We start from the raw sequence: 21,976 nt of genomic DNA, 5'->3' as shown, positions 1-21,976 counted from the left end.
TTGAGTTATTAAAATGTATTTTATTTATATTTTTTACATTTATCTTTTGCTCTTTCTTTTTACAAATGAAGAAAAAAATGAAAAAAATGCAAAGAATAACCATAAGTGACAATATTGGTGTTTCGCGTAAAGCAGTAGTTAGATTTTTTTTGCCCCCTTTGGTACATATAACAATTTCCGCCATTCACGGCTAAATGGAGTCACTATCTACAATGCAGAATTTTACTTTTTAGCGTAAAGGTAATGTAAAGTTCTCAGAGCTTTATTGCATTAGTAAAAATATAAAATACTCTGTTATGTATTTCTGTTATATAAAATAATTTGACTAAAAAATAGAAGTTTTGAAAACTGTAAAACACTTAAAATTGCACATTTTTATCAATGTTTCCTTCTGTTCAGGGAAATATAGGCTCAAAATGCAAAAAAGGGTCAAATGTATACAAAGCAGTAGTCGGACATTTTTACTTTTCACATTGCCGGGACAGACATTCGCAGTTTGTGGCCTGTGTAACTTTATGTTCCACCGTAGTCCCGTTGGTGCATCGGAGGGAGACGTTCACCAGTTCGGTCTGTGTCGCGGAGCAGCAGGTGCACTGGTCTTCCATACTGCGGGTTTTTGTGTTATAGATTGATGTACTGGTGCATTTACCCTACAAAGGGCAAAAATAAGAAATACTAAACAAAGCAGAACACTTTAATGGGTTCTATTTAAGAAGGTCTTCTTCTCTCATCATCTCCATATCTGAAATCTCACGAGGGCCACCTGCAAGTTGCTACCCGGTAGGTCAATGGGCAACATCTTAAAGAACCTTGAAACTTGGTTCTTTAAGGAATTTGACCTCAAATAGTCAAGACTAGGGATGATCAAATACTTCGATCATTCGGCTTCACGAATATTTTCCGAATACCTCGCCGATATTCGACTATTCGCGAATATCCAATCCGCAATGTAAGTCTATGGGAAACCCAAATAACAATTATTCGGTACTATTCGGGCTTCCCATAGACTTACATTGCGCATCAAATAATCGAATAGCGGCGAGGTATTCGGAAAATATTCACGAAGCCGAATATTTGAGGTATTTGATCATCCCTAGTCAAGCCCAAACGGGAGACACTGAGACTAATCTGAAGACAGTAAAGCCCAAGGCAAATCTCGCGATAGCCCAAGTGTGGAAAGTGAAGTATGAAGTGACCTAGTATAAACAATCTGCAAAAGGAGAAGGGCCCCATTTATACCCATGGAAGCTCTTTTTTGTTACCATGTAGGTCAATAGGCAATACCTTTAAGATCATTGAAACTTCTTAAATAGTCAAGACTAAACGAGAGACACTGACACTAATCTGGAGACATTAAAGTCCAAGACAACTGTTTATATCACCCAAGTGTACAAAGTGAAGTATGAAGTGGTCTAGTATAAATAATCTGCAAAAGGAGAAGGGCCCCATTTCTACCTAAGGAAAGCCTGGTGAGAGTGATGGACAGGACACTACTTACATAATCATCTGCCTTCAGTAGAGTCTCTAGAACATGGTGACCAAGGGTTTGCACCTGTTCCCATTGGAAAGGTAGTATGTGTTTTTCTTAGGGTCATGCCTTCTGATTGATCACTCCTGCTCTTCAGCCTTAGGCTATTTTAATTATCCATTTGCAGGTTCCTGTCCGCCCATAAATTGTAGGTTTTTTAACCCAAAGAGAGGCATTAGTTTGATAGGGACCCAACAAACGGAGGTCGTCTTGCTGTTGGCTGTTGGGCTCACATAAAACTGGCCATTTTTGTGTGCTAAGTCTCTAATTTTTGACAAGTTTTCTATAGAAGTAATGCATGTCTATATTCCCATATTCATTGTTACACATATCTTAGCACTACAGAGTGCGACTGTATCTTTTTTGTTACCCTGTAGGTCTATGGGCAACACCTTAAAGATCCTTGAAACTTCTTAAATAGTCAAGATCAAAGGGACATTAACACTAATCTGGAAACATTAAAGTCCAAGACAGATCTTTATATCACCGAAGTGTAAAAAGTGAAGTATGAAGTAGCCTAGTACAAACCATCTGCAAAAGGAGAAGAGCCCCGTTTGTACCAATGAAAAGCCCGGTGAGAGTCAAGGACAGGATACAGCTTAGATAGTCATCTGGTCCTGGACTCTGCCTTCAGTAGAGTCTCTAGCAGTCAGGAGACACTGAATTCTATAGAGCTTACCTCAAGATAACAGAATAAAGTAGAACAATAAAACATACAGATCCTGAAAGGTCTCCTTAAAGGTACCGTCACACTAAGCGACGCTCCAGCGATCCCACCAGCGACCTGACCTGGCAGGGATCGCTGGTGCATCGCTACATGGTCACTGGTGAGCTGTCAAACAGGCAGATCTCACCAGCGACCAGTGACCAGCCCCCTGCCAGCAGCGACGCGTGGAAGCGATGCTGCGCTTGGTAACTAAGGTAAATATCGGGTAACCAAGAAAAGCACTTCTCTTGGTTACCTGATATTTACCTTAGTTACTAGCGTCCGCCGCTCTCACACTGCCAGTGCTGGCTCCCTGTTCCCTGCACTCCTAGCCAGAGTACACATCGGGTTAATTACCCGATGTGTACTCCAGCTACATGTGTAGGGAGCAGGGAGCCGGCACTGGCAGCGTGAGAGCACACCGCTTAGCGCTGGCTCCCTGCACTTCTAGCCACAGTACACATCGGCTTAATTACCCGATGTGTACTCCGGCTACGTGTGCAGGGAGCAGGGAGCCGGCACTGGCAGCCTGAGAGCGGCGGACGCTGGTAACGAAGGTAAATATCGGGTAACCAAGGAAAGGGCTTCTTGGTTACCCGATGTTTACCTTGGTTACCAGCGTCTGCAGAAGGCGGCTCCTGCTCTCTGCACATCAGTTGTTGCTCTCTCGCTGTCACACACAGCGATGTGTGCTTCACAGCGGGACAGCAACAACTAAAAAATGGTCCAGGACATTCAGCAACAACCGGCAACCTCACAGCAAGGGCCAGGTTGTTGCTGGATGTCACACACAGCAACATCGCTATCAAGATCGCTGTTGCGTCACAAAAATCGTGCCTCAGCAGCGATGTTTTTAGCGATGTTGCTTAGTGAGACGTGGCCTTAAGGCCTACAGTATTCAAAGATAACATTAGTATTGTCCTACAAAAACACCTGACAGATTCCCTTTAAACAGTGCCACTATGCAGGGAAAACAGTCTCTGTGGTCCCTTCTTTCTCAAGATCGGTGGGAGTCCAATCATAAATGATGTCATACACTAGAGATAAGTCATCACGTGGCCAAGGGTTGTATGAGGTTTGAGAGACTTGATGGCCAAACAAGCCTCCATTAGTTTGTAAAGGTAAACTTAGAAGGTCAATATCCTACTGACAAAACTAAATTAAGAGTGCTCCAAAAGTGAAGAAGTTGCTATAATAATTATAGAATGGCTAGGGTAACCCATTACTGGGGGTCTGACCTCTGAGTATCTTCTAAAGCTTAAGGTGATACAGGGCTGATTTATTGCAGTTTACCCTTCACATTCCTCACTGTACATTTGTGCCTTGTGTATGGGGCTGGCTCTAATTCCCGCCATAAACAAATATTAAAGGGAATCTGTCAGGTGATTTTCTAGTACAATACTAATGTTATCTTTAAATAGGGCATAATGAGACCTTTCAGGAGCAGTAAGTTTTATTGCTCTACATTATCTTGTTGCAAGCTTCATAGAATTCAGTGTGACATATTAGTAACTAGTCAAGCAGATGTAAATACAAATTGCATGTTCACTGCTCCCTCTCCCATCTCTCAGTGCTGGCATCAGTGATAGTAAATCTGAACTGAATTTGCACTGCTGACCCCACCCATACTCACTCCCACCTCTCAGCAGTGACAGTGAGAGATGGGTGGGTGAGCAGTGAATATGCAAATTGTATTTACATATACTTGACTATTCACCAGGAGACACTAAATTCTATGGAGATTACAGCAAGATAACAGGATAAGGTAGAGCAATAAAACTTACTGATCCTGAAAGGTCTCCTTAATCCCTATTTAAAAAAAATCCACACTAGCATTGTACTACAAAATCACCTGAGAGATTCCCTTTAAACAATGTCACTATGCAGAGAAAACAGTCCGGGTGGCCCCTTCTTTCTCAATATCGGTGGGGGTCCAATCATAAATGATGTCATACACTAAGGATAAGTCATCACATGATATCATAAGATTACCCTTTTAAGTGAGGTCACCTGTTTCAAATGGCGTTTCTCATACTCCAGGGGCCCAAGAAGTAAGGGGGGGAATTTATACTTCCAAATCAGGCGGAATTGTGCATTATGATGAGTTATTGGACCGCACAGGGTCCATATATTGTTCTTGCAGAGGGGTCTTTTTCTGTCCCTGTTCGTCAGTGCTGATTATACAGATATATCATAGCCATATCGGTCCCTGCCTTGTTCTTACCTTACAGGACACGATGCTCAGCTCTCTCTCGGACACACAGTCATCAACGTGAATATATTCGGGAACTCCGGCTTGTTTACACTCTGGCTCCACACCTAGAACATTGCACGGCAAATGTAAGACAGACAGACAGACTGGATTCATGAAAGATAAGTCGTGTCTAACCAACCTGTTGGGGTTCTATGAGGGGGTAAGTGCAAACCTGGATATTGGTAATGCAGCTGATGTGATTTATTTGGACTTTGTAAAGGCATTTGATACTGTACCACATAATAGCCTTATACTAAAGCTCCAGAAGCAAGGACTAGGGGAAACTATAAGCAACTGGGTAAGGAATTGGCTAAAAAATAGGAAACAAAGAGTAGTCATAAGTGGTATATTCTCTAAATGGGCCATAGTCAGCAGTGGGGGCCGCAGGGATCTGTGCTAGGACCAATTCTTTTTAATCTCTTTATTAATGACCTTGTGGATGGGATTGATAGTACAGTGTCAGTCTTTGCTGATGACACCAAACTATGTAGGATATTTAAAACTGACCTTGATAGTACAATATTACAAAAAGATCTGGATAAGATGTCAGAATGGGCAGATCCTTGGCAAATGAGATTTAATGTTGATAAATGTAAAGTAATGCACCTAGGACAGAGTAATCCTATAGCTGCGTATACATTAAATGGAAGTAAACTTGGGACTACAGAACAGGAGAAGGACTTGGGTATTCTCATTACAAATAAGCTGAGCAGCAGCACTCAATGTCAGGCAGCAGCTGCAAAAGCAAACAAGATTTTAGGGTGTATAAAAAGAGAGATTAGATCCCGTGATCCCAACGTATTGTTACCCCTCTATAAATCACTTGTAAGGCCACATCTGGAATATGGGATCCAGTTTTGGGCTCCACATTTTAAAAAGGACATTCAGAAGTTAGAGTCAGTTCAAAGGCGGGCAACTAGACTACTACAAGGAATGGAGGCCGCCCGTATGATGAGTAATGGAGGCCGCCCATATGATGAGAGGAATGGAGGCCGCCCGTATGATGAGTAATGGAGGCCGCCCGTATGATGAGTAATGGAGGCCGCCCGTATGATGAGAGGTTGAAAAAGTTAGATATGCTTAGCTTAGAAAAAAGACGTCTCAGAGGAGATCTCATTTATATGTATAAATACTTGTGTGGTCAATATAAAGGACTGGCTCATGACTTATTTCTTCCGAAGACAATACTAAGGACCAGGGGGCACTCACTGCGAGTGGAAGAAAAGAGATTCCGACAGCTAAATAGGAAAGGGTTCTTTACAGTTAGAGCAGTCAGACTGTGGAATGCCTATAAATGCATACAGTCGCACACTGAAAAAGCCAAAAATGTACAAGGGAAAATATGGCACTGCATTACTGCAAAAGAGAGATATTTTCCCTTGTACATTTTTGGCTTTTTCAGTGTGCGACTGTATGCATTTATAGTTACTATGTTTTTTCAGTTAGCACCTGTTCACATTTGTTGGATGTGCGGGTCAGTTCTTTGATATTTCTAGACTGTGGAATGCCGACCACAAGAGGTAGTAATGGCAGATACTATAACAGCTTTTATATCAGGGCTGGATGATTTCCTCAGTACACACAACATTGTTGGTTATAAGTGACTTAGGGACAAAATGTAGAACTGGTGGAGGAAGGGGGAACTAGATGGACCTAGGGCTTTTTTCAACCTAAGTAACTATGTAACTATGTAATAAGACAGACAGACAGACAGATAGATAGATAGATAGATAGATAGATAGATAGATAGATAGATAGATAGAGAGATAGAAGGATGGATAGATAGATAGAGGGATAGATAGATAGATAGATAGATAGATAGATAGATAGATAGATAGATAGATAGATAGATAGATAGATAGATAGATAGATAGATAGAGAGATAGATAGATAGAGAGATAGAAGGATGGATAGATAGATAGATAGATAGAGGGATAGATAGATAGATAGATAGATAGATAGAGGGATAGATAGATGGATAGATAGATAGAGGGATAGATAGATAGATAGATAGATAGAGGGATAGATAGATAGATAGATAGATAGATATATAGATAGATAGATAGATAGATAGATAGATAGATAGAGAGATAGAAGGATGGATAGATAGATAGATAGATAGATAGATAGATAGATAGATAGAGGGATAGATAGATAGATAGATAGATAGATAGAGGGATAGATAGATAGATAGATAGATAGATAGATAGATAGATAGATAGATAGAGGGATAGATAGATGGATAGATAGATAGAGGGATAGATAGATAGATAGATAGAGGGATAGATAGATAGATAGATAGATAGATAGATAGATAGAGGGATAGATAGATAGATAGATAGATAGAGGGATAGATAGATAGATAGATAGATAGAGGGATAGATAGATGGATAGATAGATAGAGGGATAGATAGATAGATAGAGGGATAGATGGATAGATAGATAGATAGATAGAGGGATAGATAGAGGGATAGATAGATAGATAGATAGATAGATAGACAGATAGATAGAGGGATAGATAGATAGAGAGATAGATAGATAGATAGATAGAGGGATAGATAGAGGGATAGATAGATAGATAGATAGATAGATAGATAGATAGATAGACAGATAGATAGAGGGATAGATAGATAGATAGATAGAGGGATAGATAGATAGATAGATAGATAGATAGAGGGATAGATAGATAGAGGGATAGATAGATAGATAGATAGATAGATAGATAGATAGATAGATAGATAGATAGAGGGATAGATAGATAGATAGATAGATAGAAGGATGGATAGATAGATAGAGGGATAGAAGGATGGATAGATAGATAGAGGGATAGAAGGATGGATAGATAGATAGAGGGATAGATAGATAGATAGATAGATAGAGGGATAGATAGATAGATAGATAGATAGATAGAGGGATAGATAGATAGATAGATAGATAGATAGAGGGATAGATAGATAGAGAGATAGATAGAGGGATAGATAGCTAGATAGATAGATAGATGGAGGGATAGATAGATAGATAGATGATAGAGGGATAGATAGATTGATAGAGGGATAGAAGGATGGATAGATATTGCTTATGCAAGACAATCTTATATTTTTTACTTACAAGTTTCACAACAGGAATCGTCAAGCTGTTTGATTTTACCCTAAAAGCAAAATTATAAGCAAATAAATGAATAATATCCAGTATATTCACCGATAATTACAAAGCTTTATAATACAATATCCTCCCTACTGTATGACCACACAGCAGAATATGGTCCATAATGTCACCTATTCTGTAACTAAATCTATGAACTTGGGGAAGGAGGGGGAGATTTAGTTGCCCCAACCTGTTCCCAGGGAACATTGAACTTTTGGTTAAAATGCATAATGGCTCCTATAATCTCCTATTTATTTAAATGATTTTTTAATAAACAGATTGGGTCCCCCCCCTATTTTTGATAAGCAGCCAAGGTAAAGCTGACAGCTGAGGGTTGCAGCCCCCAGCTGTCTGCTTTACCTGGGCTGGCTATAAAAAATAGGTGGGACCCCACGTTTTTTTATTTTTTTAGTTTTTCGCTATCCAGATTTGTGTACAGGGAAATTGTCCTGCTCTTTCCCCCATTTTCTTCCTTTTGCAGCCCTCTATCTTTTGCTATGAACATTTTATGTCCCGATGACTGTGGGATAGTGGGGAACTGGGGTTCCTAAGTTGACACTCAAGCTAGGGGGCTCTAAGCTATCCCTAGCCTCAGGGATACTCATAATGGTGGACAGGCCTGAGTCTCCTTCCTGGCCCTGCTACTGACCAGTGATGGTCTGATCCCCCTTCTCCACAGGAGTGGGTTAAAAATCACAAAAACAGACAGACAGTGGAAATAAAAACTCTGTCACACAGCACACACACAGAGTTATAAAACAATAAGAGCTGAGGAGGAAAACAAGAGCAGAAAGGAAGCAACAAGACAACAGGGGTAAATTCCACAACTGCTCCAAACAAAAGCGACGCTTTCACCAGAAAGTCTGGGGCACCAACGTTCACAGACCAACATAGAATAAACTATAGCTGGCATGGGTAGAAGATTTCATCCAGCATAAATAAGAGAGGAGCAGATGTGATTGGCTTCCTCACCACATGTGATCACAGGTGTCTCACAAGCAGACTAGCAGAGGTCAACTCTTGCTAGCCTGCCTATAGATCAGCACACAGCAGGTCAATGCCTGTGTCTGTCTGTGTTTATTCCAAACACCAGAGAAACCATCAGGTGGAGTGTCAGAATCTACAATGAGAACAGAGCCCAATGCCACCATGATAGTCAGTGATGTTTGTGCAAAACTCCATCTAACATCTTATAGCACATAAGTTCCGGTCCACATTGACTTATATGGGGTTCGGGGTCCGGGGTCAAGTCCAGGTCCCGATCATAACTTAACTAAAGCCTAGTCGAACCAAGCAAACCCGAAATTCCAAGGGTACACTCATCCCTATATGCAATATGAATTTCGGCTCCCCCTAGTGGTGACTACAGGAGGCAGAATTTTATTTTTTACTTGTTTTTTTGGGGCAGACTTTATCTTATCAGAAGAAAAAGACTTTGATGACTATAAATATATTTTACAAGTACTAGTAGTATTATTATCTGGAGTCCCTGAGTCCCCCCAGACCACTTAAATGCAAAGTTGACCCTTCCTCTTTCTAAATGAGATAGATCACAAATCTATAGAATCCAGAAAGTGAATATCCTATAAATCTTGAAATCATGAACACATAAGAACTCACCCCGTCCGCTAAGCATTTTTCTCGATTGAAGTCCAGGCACGTAATCTTGTTAGTTACCAACATCAGGTCCCCTTGCTCGTTCGCTCTGCAGATGTGAGTGTTACAGCCGTCTCGTAAGGTTTCATTTGGCTGTCGGGAAAGGACGTTGTTATAGGAAGATCAGTGGATAAGTTGTGATTATTTCCTTCCGTTTTCCTGTCTGCAGCTCCTATGCAGGCATATGTGTTTCTATGGTTACGGACTACAAACAAACCCTGTGTAGTCTGATCTTTCAGTTATAATTACGGTAACTCCCTTCCATTCACCTTCCACAGAGTTTTGCATTATCCCCTCCCCACCGCGGCCATTTTTCATTTTCATGTTTATCTTGCCCTTCTTCCAAGAGCCATAATGTTTTTATTTTTCCACCCATATAGCTGTATGCGGGTTTGTTTTTTGCGGGATGAGTTGTACTTTTGAATGACACTATTCATTCTGCCCCACATTTTACTGGAAAATGGGAAAAAAAATTCCAAGTGTGGTGAAATTGAAAAAAAAAGTTCAATTTCACAATGTTTCTTTGTTTTTTTATTCACTATGTTCACTATATGGTAAAACTGAGTGGTCAGTATGATTCCCCAGGTCAGTACGAGTTCATAGATACCAAACATGTATAGTTTTTGTTATGTATTCACCGTAAGTGGTGAAAAATAATCCGAAATTTGTAAAAAATTAAAAAATTGCCCTTTTGGCGCTATATTTTAAGACCTGTAACACTCTCATTTTTCAGGATCTGGGGCTCAGTGATGGCTTATTTTTTGTGTCTTGAGCTGCTGTTTTTACTGATACCACTTTTGGGTTGATGCGATGTTTTGATTGCTTCTTATTGCATTTTATTGCAATGTTGCGGCAACCTCAAAATCTTAATTCTGGCTTTTTTTCCTCAATACACACTACCAATTGATTAATTTATTTAATATTTTGATAGATCTGGCATTTCTGAATGCGGCGGTACCAAAAATGTGTATTTTTTATTGTTTTATTTTCAATGTGGCAAAAGTGGAAGGATTTGAACTTTTTTATTTTTTTATAACATTTTGTTTATTTTTTTCATATTTTTGAAAACTTTTCCCCCAATTTTACTGTTTTTACTGATGTTTTGATCTTCCGATCGCTCGTGTTGTACAGAGTCGTTCATCAGCATCAGCATTGCTCTGTACAGCAGAAATACTGACTTCCTGTGAACGCTGACTCACAACCAGCGTTCACAGGAAGTTCATCATGACAGTGACAGGGGTCATAAGCTGTCCCCCGGCTGTCAAGACAAACCATGACAACCCATCGTTGTGCCGCAATCACATCACAGGGCTGCCGATGGGAGCAGGGAATGATGCGCTCCCTGCCGGCGAGTGTTAAGTCCCGCTGTCAGAGATTGACAGCAGAATTTGACTAGTTAACAGCTGACATGTGCAGGGAAAGATGCGGTCTCAGCATGTGGGGCCGCATCATAATCAGGGAGCCGACATAGGACATACTGTGAGTGAAGGTCCAGGATATGAATCAATTGTCCATATAATAAGATCATCTGTGTTTGTATGATTATTGCTATGTGCATACCAGGATGCACCTTTGGAATGTGTTATTGAAACAAATTATATTAGGCTGAACAATGCAAGTATTCATAACACACTGATTGTATTCATAACATGTTGGTTCTCACCAGCTGAGATGTGAAGCTGGGGATTTATCTTTCCAAAATGCACAATGAACAAAGAAGTATTCAGTAGCTGGTTCAAACTGGTATTAGGAAGCCAGTAGCAGGCTGATGACGTACTATATAGACTTTGTCGGTTATCTCTAACCAATCAGGGAAAATGTTGAACTGAATAACTGTGTGTATTTTATAATATATGGGTTAGAAGAGCATTGAGCTTCTCTTGGATAGAGATACGTCTTTGTGTGGTCATTTTTCCTCATACATACAGTACATCTGCGCAGATTTGATTTAGACTCCGTCTCTGTGACCCTGAAGACCCCTTAGCGGTCTCCCCCGACAGTACCAGGGAAGGAGTTAAGGTGAATCAATCAAGTTTCAGTGAGCAAGGAGGGCTATGTTCAGTATGTTCATCAAGTGTATCGATAGGATATACTGGGCAAGAGTTTGAGACAGATATACATTTGTTATATTGGTAATCTATTGACAGTTTATTCAGCTATAGAATATATCTCTCGCCCTGGAGGACCCGGCGTGTCCATGCATTACATGGAATGTACATAGCTTTCAGTGTGTAATTCTCCATTTCGCCTCCGGGGGCAGTGCAGAGAAATAGAACACTTGCTGCCAGGTTCTTTATGGATGATCGCTTGTGATCAGATCAAATTAACAAACTGTTGTGAGAACTGATTTGCTTATTTTTAGGGGACTTGTGAAACAAAATTGCGACCATCCATAGCAGAGATGCCCTCACCTCCACTGTGACACGATTTCCATTATTCATGGTGACAGGACAGGCAATCAGTACACATTTACCGCAACATGATCCATCAGTCTTCTGCTGAACTGTATTCTAGGGGGAAAAAATAAATTATGTTACCCAAATTTGGAAAAAATTTCCATAAATGGTCAAAATACCAGGAATAAAACTGACCTCTGGACACGACTCACAGCGGATATGTCTACAAGAGAGTTTATAGCCTGGAATGGGTCCACTGGAAACACTGCATTTACAATTTGAGCATTCATCAATCAATAAAGTTTTTCCGGGCTGAAATGATAAAAATGATAGAATTTCTATAGTCTCAGAGAATAGATAATGGTTATCGATCAAACAATTTGAGAACATTTTAGCATTTAGAAGGATTTTTGGGTTTGATTTGGTGAAAAAAAAAAGAAGTCCCTGGAGCAAATGGAGAGCATTAGAAAGGGACCTCCTATGCATAAAGTTGTGTGCGTCTTGCCTATCTTGTCTTTGTTCTGTATGATGAAAGAGGTGAGGAAGATATATTCTGCAGGAGAAGACTGAAGCAGAAGAAAACTGTGTATGAGCGGAGACATAAAAGGTGCAGTATACCATATTTTTCGTTTTATAAGACTCACTGGATTATAAGACGCACCCCCAAATTTGAAGGAGGAAAATAGGAAAAAATAATTGTTACTCTTAAAATTAGGGTCCATCTTATAATCCTAGTGCCTCTTATATTAGCTTATCGGGGGGAGCGGCGGTGGTGGAGTGGCTCAGGAGGCAGGGTCGGCGATGCTGTGGGCTCAGAGGAGAGGGTGTTATGGCTCAGGAGGGTCAGCGCTGCTGAGGGCTCGGAGGAGGGGGTGTTACGGCTCAGGAGGGTCAGCGCTGCTGAGGGCTTGGAGGAGGGGGTGTTACGGCTCAGGAGGGGGAGCGATGTTGAGCGCTCGGAGGAGGGGGTGTTAGGGCTCATCAGGAGGGGGGGCGATGCTGAGGGCTCGGAGGAGGGGGTGTTGCGGCTCAGGAGGGTCAGCAATGCTGCGGGTTCGGAGGAGGGGGTAATACGGCTCAGGAGGGTCAGCGATGCTGCGGGTTCAGAGGAGGGGGTGTTACGGCTCAGGAGGGTCAGCGATGCTGCGGGTTCGGAGGAGGGGGTGTTCGGCTCAGGAGGGTCAGCGAATCTGTAGGTTATGAGGAGGGGGTGTCGCGGCTCAGGAGGGTCAGTGCTGCTGTGGGCTCGGAGGAGGGGGTGTCTCGGATCAGGAGGGTCAGTGGATGGAGGGTCGGCAATACTGCAGGTTTGTGTGGTGTCGCAGTGGCGGTCGGCACCATTGATCTGCTGGCGGGCTAAGGGCTCTATTGACGCAATGGACTTCAAGAAAATGGCTGTGGAGGCCAAACTGCGCATGCATCGCATCTGCAGCCATTTTCTTGAAGTCCATTGCATCAAACGCAATTCAAAGCAGCCCGCAGGTAGATCAATGGCGCCCGGTGCCGCAAAACCCCGGGAGCCCGCAGTATCGCAGACCCTTCTTCCACTGACCCTCCTGAGCCCTCAATATCGCCAACCCTGTGCCACCACCGCCGCTCCGGTAAGCCATATCCGGATTATAAGACGCACCAGTTTGGAGGGAAAATAGTGTGTCTTATAATCTGGAAATATGGTCCATTTTGGAATTTAAGGGAGTTAAAGTGATACTCATGTTGTGCACATGGTGGTCATGGGCGATGTGTGTGAATTTGATGCGTAAGTTATAGCTATAATGATAAAGTCATTTTCAGGAGATGATCAAGCAATATTTTGTATCTGGGGATTGAGCTTAGGGAAAATATGATGTATGACGGTATTGTGTTTCTTGTTTAACCATGGGGGGAGCTGAAATGTCTTTATGCATGGGGGCAAACAAGTACTGGTGAGCAAATGTAGCTATATGAAAGCAAGTGAAGGTGTGTGTACCCTGTCTATTTAATTTCTGGTTATTATACGTAGATTATTAAAATGTAAAGGTGTTCATGATAGATTAAGTATATGTTTGTTCTGGGGTTGCAACTCTAATTAGTTCTAAAAAAATAAGGCTGTACAATGTTTTTTAGGGACTATTGCTATGCATGTACGTATTCCAACACGGGCAAAGAGGTAATATAACCTATTTCACTCTCAGAGTTCCTGTAGTGACTTGTATCCCTAGCTGTACAACACTCTAATGGTTCTTGAACAGACTGGAATATCCCTAGCCGCACAACTAGAAATCCACAACAAGGTCCTGTCTGCCTGAAAGGCCGTCGAGTTGTCTCTCGAACCTCCTGAGGAACCAGAGGGGAGATTACTAACACTACAAATCAAGATAGGGTAAAATGTGCAGAGATACTAGGGGACCCAAGGTAAGGAAACATAAAACATGTGCACAAATGGACAAATGAGAAATAATAAATGAAAACAAGGGCAAACTCCTAACATCCTAACAGAAAAGGTAGGTGTAGGAAATGTAAAATAGAATATACAGAGATAAGAACAGTAGTCACTGCCTAAATCCCTTAGCTGTAGTGCTGACAAAACTGCTCAAGGTCACCGGTTCAGTCCTGAGGTAAAGCTGGGTTCATACATAGCGACAGCGACGTTGCTGTTACATCACCATTTTCTGTGACGCAACAGGGACCTTGTAAGTCGCTGTTATGATCGCTGCTTAGCTGTCAAACACAGCAGACGCAGCAGCGATCATAACGACACTCGTCGCTGTGCTACATGTGCAGAGAGCAGGGAGCCGCGCACACTGCTTAGCGCTGGCTCCCTGCACTCCTAGCTACAGTACACATCGGGTTAATTACCCGATGTGTACTGCAGCTACATGTGCACAGAGCAGGAGCCGGCACTAGCAGCGAGAGCGGCGGACGCTGGTAACGAAGGTAAATATCGGGTAACCAGGGAAAGGTCTTCCCTTGGTTACCCGATGTTTACCCTGGTTACAGCTTACCGCAGGCTGCCAGACGCCGGCTCCTGCTCCCTTCATTTCGTCGCTCTCTCACTGTCACACACAGCGATGTGTGTGTCACAGCGGGAGAGCGACGACCAAAAAATGAAGCTGAACATTCAGCAACGACCGGCGACCTCACAGCAGGGGCCAGGTCGTTGCTGGATGTTACACACAGCGACAGCGACGGGACGTCGCTGCTACGTCACAGAAAATGGTGACGTAGCAGCGACGTCGTTGTCGTCGTCACTGTGTGTGACACCAGCTTAAGACAACTATTTTCTACAAAAACTCTGGTGGGGGTGGCTTTGTTATCCATTTTAAAGGGAACTTGTCACCAGTCTTCTGTTCTCCAGGACCAGTGCCTGCTCTTTCGGCCATCTTGGTCCGCCGTCTTCTGAAGCCTGTGTGCATGACGCGTCCTACGTCATGTACACGCACCGGCATTGAGGTCTTGCGCAGGCGCACTTTGATCTGCATTACTCAGGGCAGATTAAAGTATTGTAGTGCGTATGAGTGGGACCTCAATACAGACGAGTGTGTATGACGTAGATGCGTCATGCACTCAGGCTTCAGAAGACAGAGGAGCAAGATGGCCGAAAGGGGAGGCGCCGGTCCCGGAGAACAGCGCCGCCCACCGGGCCAACCAGCACCGAAGCAACCTTCTAGGTGAGTATTATAAAGTGATTTTTATGTTCTACACAGCGGCCTGGGCTCTTATATTCAGTATGTTAGAATGCTGTATATAAGAGCCCACTGGTGGTGGCCGCAGCTTATAGTCACCAAATCTGGTGACAGGTTCCCTTTCATGCAAAAAAACATGATGTACATGAGGTGATTAAATGGTTAAGGAGATTTCCTGCATGTGTTTATACTCTATTGTTTTGATGGTACTTATGTCAAGTAGTGAGAGAAGATACAGAAAAAGTTATGATTTCTAGAAGGGCAATCTGTCAGCAGGTTTTTGCTATGAATCTGAGAGCAGCACGATGTAGGGGCAGAGACCCTGATTTCAGCGTTGTGTCCCTCACTGGTCTGAGTTTTATTGTTTCAATAAAATCAGTGTTTTATTGTCAAGAAATTAGAGGACTAGGTAGTTCATACATCCTTGTCCAACCACGCCCCCACCACTGATTAGTAGCTTTCTATCAATATAAAATGTACACAGAAAGCTGCCAATCAGTGTTATGAGTGGGTTATACACAGCTCAGCATTCTGAGCTCTGCTACATCTGCATCAGAGAAAACTGTGATTCTTCCGCAATTGCTGTACCCAGTAAACTGCGTGATACATCACTGGAGTGTCTCTGTCCCTATATCATGCTACTGTCAGATTACATAGAAAAACCTGCTGAAAGATTCCCTTTACATTTGGGATGTTATATATAAGAGGGCAGATGTTCCAAAAAAAGGTGCTTCAAGCAGATGGGAATGTTAGATCTTTGTGCATTTTTCATGCAATGGATATAGTAGAACATTATGGTTTTCTTTATATGTAGAACCAACATCACAGAAGATGAGAACACTGCCCAAAAGTAGTTATCGTGTAATGTTTTTACATGCAGTCATGGCTGAAAGTGTTGGTACCCGTGAAATTGTTCCAGAAAATGAGGTATTTCTCCCAGAAAATTATTGCATTTACATATTTTGTTATATATCTTCACCTCTTTTATGTGTATTGGAACAACACACAAAAAAACAGACAAAAAAGGAAAATTGGACATAATTGTACACAAAACCCCAAAAATCGGCCAGACAAAATTGTTGGTACTTTTCCAAAACTTTGGGTAAACTACTTTGTTTCCAGCATGTGATGCTCGTTCAAACTCACCTGTGGCAAGTAACAGGTGTGGGCAATATGAAAATCACACCTGAAACCGGATAAAAAGGGGAGAAGTTGACTCAATCTTTGCTTTGAGTGTCTGTGTGTGCCACACTAAACATGGAGAACAGAACAACGAGAAGAGAACTGTCTGAGGACTTGAGAACCAAAATTGTTGAAAAATATCAACAATCCCAAAGGTTACAAATCCGTCTCTAGAGATTTTGATGTTCCTTTATCCACTGTGTGCAACATAATCAAGAAGTTAACAACCCACAGCACTGTTGCTAATCTCCATGAGCGTGGAGGGCAGAGAAAATTGATGAACAGTTGCAATGCAGGATAGACCGGATGGTGGATAAGCATCCCCAATCAAGTTCCAAAGAAATTCACTCTGTCCTGCAGGATCAGGGGGCATCAGTGTCAGCGCGAACTATTCGTCCACAGTGGAATTAAATCAAACCCAGACCCAGGAGGACCCCACTGCTGACACAGAGACATAAAAATCTAGACTGCAGTTTGCCAAAATGTACGTGAGTAATCAAAATCCTTCTGGGAAAGCATCTTGTGGACAGATGAGACCAAGATAGAGCTATTTGGAAAACGACATTATTCTACTGTTTACTGAGAATGGAATTAGGCCTACAAATAAAAGAACACAAGACCTACAGTCAAATATGGGGGAGGCTCAGAGATGTCTTTGAGGTATTTTGCTGCTCTATCACCGGGTACCTTGACTGTATGCAAGGCATCATGAAATCTGAAGGATTTGGGGTCACAATGTAGTGCTCAATGTCGGAAATCTGGGTTTGCTTTCTAAGTCATTGGTCTTCCAGCAGGACAATGACTCCAAACAGACTTCAAGAAGCCCCCAGAAATGGATGGAAACAAAGCACTGGAGAGTTCCGAAGTGGCAGCAATGAGTCTGGATCTAAATCCCATTGACACCCTTGGAAAGATCTTAAAATTGCTGTTGGGAGAAGAGAAGACGCCTTCAGATATCAGAGACCTGGAGCAGTTTATAAAGAAGAAGACTCCGAGATTCCAGGTGAGAGGAGTAATAAGCTTGTAGGAAGCGATTGATTGCAGTTAATTATTCCAAAGCGTCTACAGCCAAATATTAAATTGAGGGGGATAACAGTTTTGTCTAGGCCAATTTTTTTGAGTTTTGTGTGAAATGATGTTCCTTTTTTCTGTTTTTTTTTGTGTTGTTCGTAATTGGAATAATTTTTTAGGAGAAATACTTCATTTTCTGGAACAATTTGAAGGATGTTGGCCATGACTGTATACAGTAGGTAATGTATATAGCAGAGTACATGGCCAGTGATAATGTCACCTGGTGACTTCAGATTACAGTATCCCTATGGCTGGGGCAGAAGGAAGGTGTGGGCGAGCTGTGCTCTCACCCAGTGAAAGGGACATGGTGTATTCTCAGTAATCTCTAGCACGATTAAAGCCACCTGAGATACCTCGTCTCGAGGGGAAAAGATTGCCTTCCCTAGCAACAAAACATCTGCTGCCAATCTTAATTACTCCCTTGATCTGCGCTATTAGGTGCCGCGCCTTATTTTTAGTTTAAAGACGAAAAATTGATTTCTGTATAACCCGGTGAAATAGTTATAGCGTTTGCATTTAATCCGCCACTATGATGTCTTAAAATCTTAATATTTTAATATTATGGAGGACACCAGAATCTTGAGGATTGAAGGATCTGAAAAGAAAATATTTCAACAAAAGTAAAATGTTTTTTTCAAAATTCTATTCATTGTTTTAAGCTTCCTTGGGGGTTGTCCTGTAGCTCAGGGGTTGTCCCCCGGGAGTCTTTGCGTTCTGACTGGTGGATTTGTTTATATTAAATCCCACTTTGCTGTAAGCGACAAGATGACATAAGAAAATGGAAGTGAGGAATAGCGAGCAAAGTGGGCTTGTTAATTGTGATCACAATGGAGTCCTCAGTACTTACCCCGATAATAGTACCATTATGGAGGCAGCCAGGAATAGGTTCTATAAAAAGAATAATATTCTATTTAAATATAAAACCATTAAAAAAGAACGGAAATACATCATCCACATCCAATCGATCTCATGAGCTTTGTTTGGTGGCAAATTGAGTCTCTACACCTCTATATTATAGATTTGTAAGCACCGTGGGCTGCCCTATCGTGCCCCATGATACTGTAGTGCCCATGTCAGCATCCCCGCACTGGCCTGCCCCCCGCTCTGGATGGGACACCATCCCTCTCGTCTTCCTGGCCGCTCAGCGGTGGCTGCTTTGTCCCCGGTCCATGCTCCTGTCTGCCAGGGCTAGCACACATTGTACAGGCCTTCCAGGAATGCCCGTAGGCCGCGCCTTGTTTTCTTAAATTGCCAGTATGCTTTTACTCGGAAGTGCCTTTCAGGTCTGATGTGAGACTTTAGGTATTTAAGGCACCTTCCTCTTAAGGGAGGTGCCTGGGCAACCAGTTAGTTACATTGCTAGTTCTTAGCGCTTCAGAGCTGCTGTTGCTGCTCCTACTGAGCTATATTCTGCTGCTGATTCGTCTTTGAGTTTCAGTGCATTTCTAATATGCTGCTTGCTACTACAACTACCCACGCCGACTGGCTACCATGATATCCTCTGTTGCAAGTATCCAGGCCAGATATGGAGGAGTAGAGGCCGCTGATACTGAGTGGTTCTAGGTTCCGGCACATACACCTATGTGTACCTCGATAATATTCATGCAACCTAATGGAAAAATAGGACCTTACCACATTGGCAGATGGGACAACACTCTGAACCATGGGTGCAGCTCAGCTCATAGCCCGTAGGACATTTCTTGGTCTCTATATCAGAGCAGGAGATGTTTCTCTGCAGGGTGAAGACTTCTCCGTTCACTTCGGCGCATTCATTAATGATACAAGGATCGTAAGGAAATGTCCATCTTGCACCAACCTGCAATTTCCCCAAAACACATCAAAAGTTATGTTTAATCTTGAAAACAACATAAAGGAAAATAGACACCACCCCCCCTAGTGGACTTGACTGGAAGTGGCCATAGACCCGGAATGGAGATAGAAGACAAAAGTGGTGATTGGAGGAATGACTACGGCAGGACAAGTTGGGTGAGAGCAAAGGTAAGACAAGTATAAGAAGGTTGGTTAAACCAATGTGGGGACTAAAGGACTTGGCTGGAAGTGGTCATAGGCCCGGAATGAAGATAGAAGACAAAGGTAGTGATTGGAGGAATGACCGTGGCGAGACAGGTTGGGTTAGAACCAAGGAAAGACAAGTAAAAGAAGGGTCAATAAACCAATTTGGGGACTAGAGGACTTGGATGGAAGTGATCATAGGCCCAGAATGAAGATTGAAGGCAATGGTACTGATTGGAGGAATGACCGTGGCGAGACAGGTTGGGTTAGAAACAAGGAAAGACAAGTATAAACCAATGTGGGGATTAGCGGACTTGGCTGGAAGTGGTCATAGGCCCAGAATGAAGATTGAAGGCAATGGTAGTGATTGGAGGAATGACCGTGGCGAGACAGGTTGGGTTAGAAACAAGGAAAGACAAGTAAAAAAAGGATGAATAAACCAATGTGGGGACTAGAGGACTTGGATGGAAGTGGCCATAGGCCTGGAATGAAGATAGAAGACAAAGGTGGCGATTGGAGGAATGAACGCGACATGACATGTTGGTTGAGAACCAAGGAAAGACAAGTATAAGAAGGGTGGTTAAACCAATGTGGGGACTAGCGGGGACTACGGGACTTGGCTGGAAGTGGCCATATGCCCGGAATGAAGATAGAAGACAAAGGCAGTGATTGGAGGATTGATTGCGGCAGGACAGGTTGGGTGAGAACAAAGGAAACACAAGTATAAGAAGGGTGGTTAAACCAATGTAGAGCTAGTGGACTTGATTGGCAGTGACCATAGGACCGGAATGGAGATAGAAGACAAAAGTGGTGATTGGAGGAATGACCGCGGCGAGACAGGTTGGGTGAGAGCCAAGGAAAGAAAAGTATAAGAAGGGTGGTTAAACCAATGTGGGGACTAGCGGACTTGGCTGGAAGTGGCCATATGCCCCGAATGGAGACAGAAGACAAAAGGGGTGATTGGACAAATGACCGCTGCAGACAGGTTGTGTGAGGACTAAGGAAAGACAAGTATAAGATGGGTGGTTAAACCAATGAGGGGACTAGCAGACTTGGCTGGAAGTGACCATAGGGCCGGAATGGAGATAGAAGACAAAGGCGGTGATTGGAGCATTGACCGTGGCAAGACAGGTTGGTTGAGAACCAAGGAAAGTCAACTATAAGAAAGGGGCGTTAAATTGTTCCTGGAAAGTTCAATTTGCATTGAATTTTATCCCTGAATTAATCGAATGTACTCAAACTGGAGTTTGGGAGATTTGATGAAATCTACAACCACTAAAAGCTCCAGTTAGTAGGTAGGGGGATCAAAATGAAACTCATAATTTACTAGATGGGCTTTCAAAACTAGACTACCCAAGAAGAAATTGTGCATATAAGATAAGAGCCTATGAACATAGAGGTTTCTTCAAGGGAACATGCATAATATTAAGACATGGATACCGGTTAGTATGCCCCCTTACACTGTAGTAGCGTTTGTCAGTGTCTGATCCCTCCACGTCTCCTCTCCTTCTGGAGATCAGCTCCTGTTCACACACGGCCCTCTTACATGTTCCACAGCACTCGTGTTCCTTAGTCACATACTTAAAGCCCTAAGTGGAGGGAACAGAATCAAACCTTGTTAAACATAAAATAAGGTAAAACAATATTAAAGATAATAATAAAAAAGCTTAATTAGGACATAATAGCACTAAATCAAAAGAAGAGTCTCGTAGCAAGAGGGAGGATCAGGCAAAGGTGCTCTGGCCCAATTTCCTATGAGCCACAAAGTTCAGCTCCCTATCCTGTCTTCGCTGCCAAATGTTACAGCAGCAAGTATTGCTTCTTTTTGGGCCAACAGTGCTCACCCCACGTCTCTGTGAGCTAAATGAGTAAAGCAGCAATCGGCCGCTTTGTCATCCCGGTTGCTGCTGCTAATTCCTATGCAGAGTGCAGCAGTCAATATCAAATTTGTCATTGGCTGCTGCTCTCTGCATAGGCAGTGATCGAGATGACAGAGGTTGAGAAAGACAGTATTGAATCTGAGATAAATATCAGAACCACTGGGTGGCCACCTATAGACACATATAGAAAATGTAACTCCTGACAGAATCAGAAAACCATGTTTCTTTTTTCTAAACTAGCCATGTTGGGATGCGCTGACCCAAGAGAAAAGGTAAAGGACACATCTCTATGGGAATTTGACTTGCTACTCGTTAGCATATAATGAGTTATGCAGATTATTGTCATGTCACTGCATTGTTACTGTTTTGCTCCTAAAAATCTAAATTTTTATTTTCATTATTTTGTTAGTATTTTGTAAATCCATCTTTGGCTTTGACCCCTCCTGAATCCTTCTGGGCTCTTGATAAGATTCAAGCATGTCTA

At 42.5% G+C, this 21,976-nt stretch overlaps 1 protein-coding gene across 1 annotated transcript in view; it reads right to left on the bottom strand.

Annotated features, from left to right (window-relative positions):
- The window catches only part of VWF (von Willebrand factor), a 236,274-nt gene continuing 214,298 nt past the window's right edge, over window positions 1-21,976 (bottom strand). The window contains exons 44-52 of the mRNA XM_075344246.1: window positions 21,073-21,201; window positions 19,232-19,415; window positions 18,447-18,487; window positions 11,880-11,996; window positions 11,700-11,798; window positions 9,253-9,381; window positions 7,597-7,636; window positions 4,459-4,553; window positions 1-650 (exon numbers count right to left, since the gene is read on the bottom strand). Coding sequence (XP_075200361.1) covers window positions 462-650; window positions 4,459-4,553; window positions 7,597-7,636; window positions 9,253-9,381; window positions 11,700-11,798; window positions 11,880-11,996; window positions 18,447-18,487; window positions 19,232-19,415; window positions 21,073-21,201 — 1,023 coding nt within the window. The 3' untranslated portion in view covers window positions 1-461. The remainder of the gene's footprint in view (window positions 651-4,458; window positions 4,554-7,596; window positions 7,637-9,252; window positions 9,382-11,699; window positions 11,799-11,879; window positions 11,997-18,446; window positions 18,488-19,231; window positions 19,416-21,072; window positions 21,202-21,976) is intronic.

Source organism: Anomaloglossus baeobatrachus, chromosome 4 (genome assembly GCF_048569485.1).
Source record: "Anomaloglossus baeobatrachus isolate aAnoBae1 chromosome 4, aAnoBae1.hap1, whole genome shotgun sequence".
In the NCBI taxonomy this organism is placed as follows: Eukaryota; Metazoa; Chordata; class Amphibia; order Anura; family Aromobatidae; genus Anomaloglossus; species Anomaloglossus baeobatrachus.
Note: the sequence above shows the minus strand (reverse complement) of the source record. Positions and strands in the feature narration are given on the sequence as shown.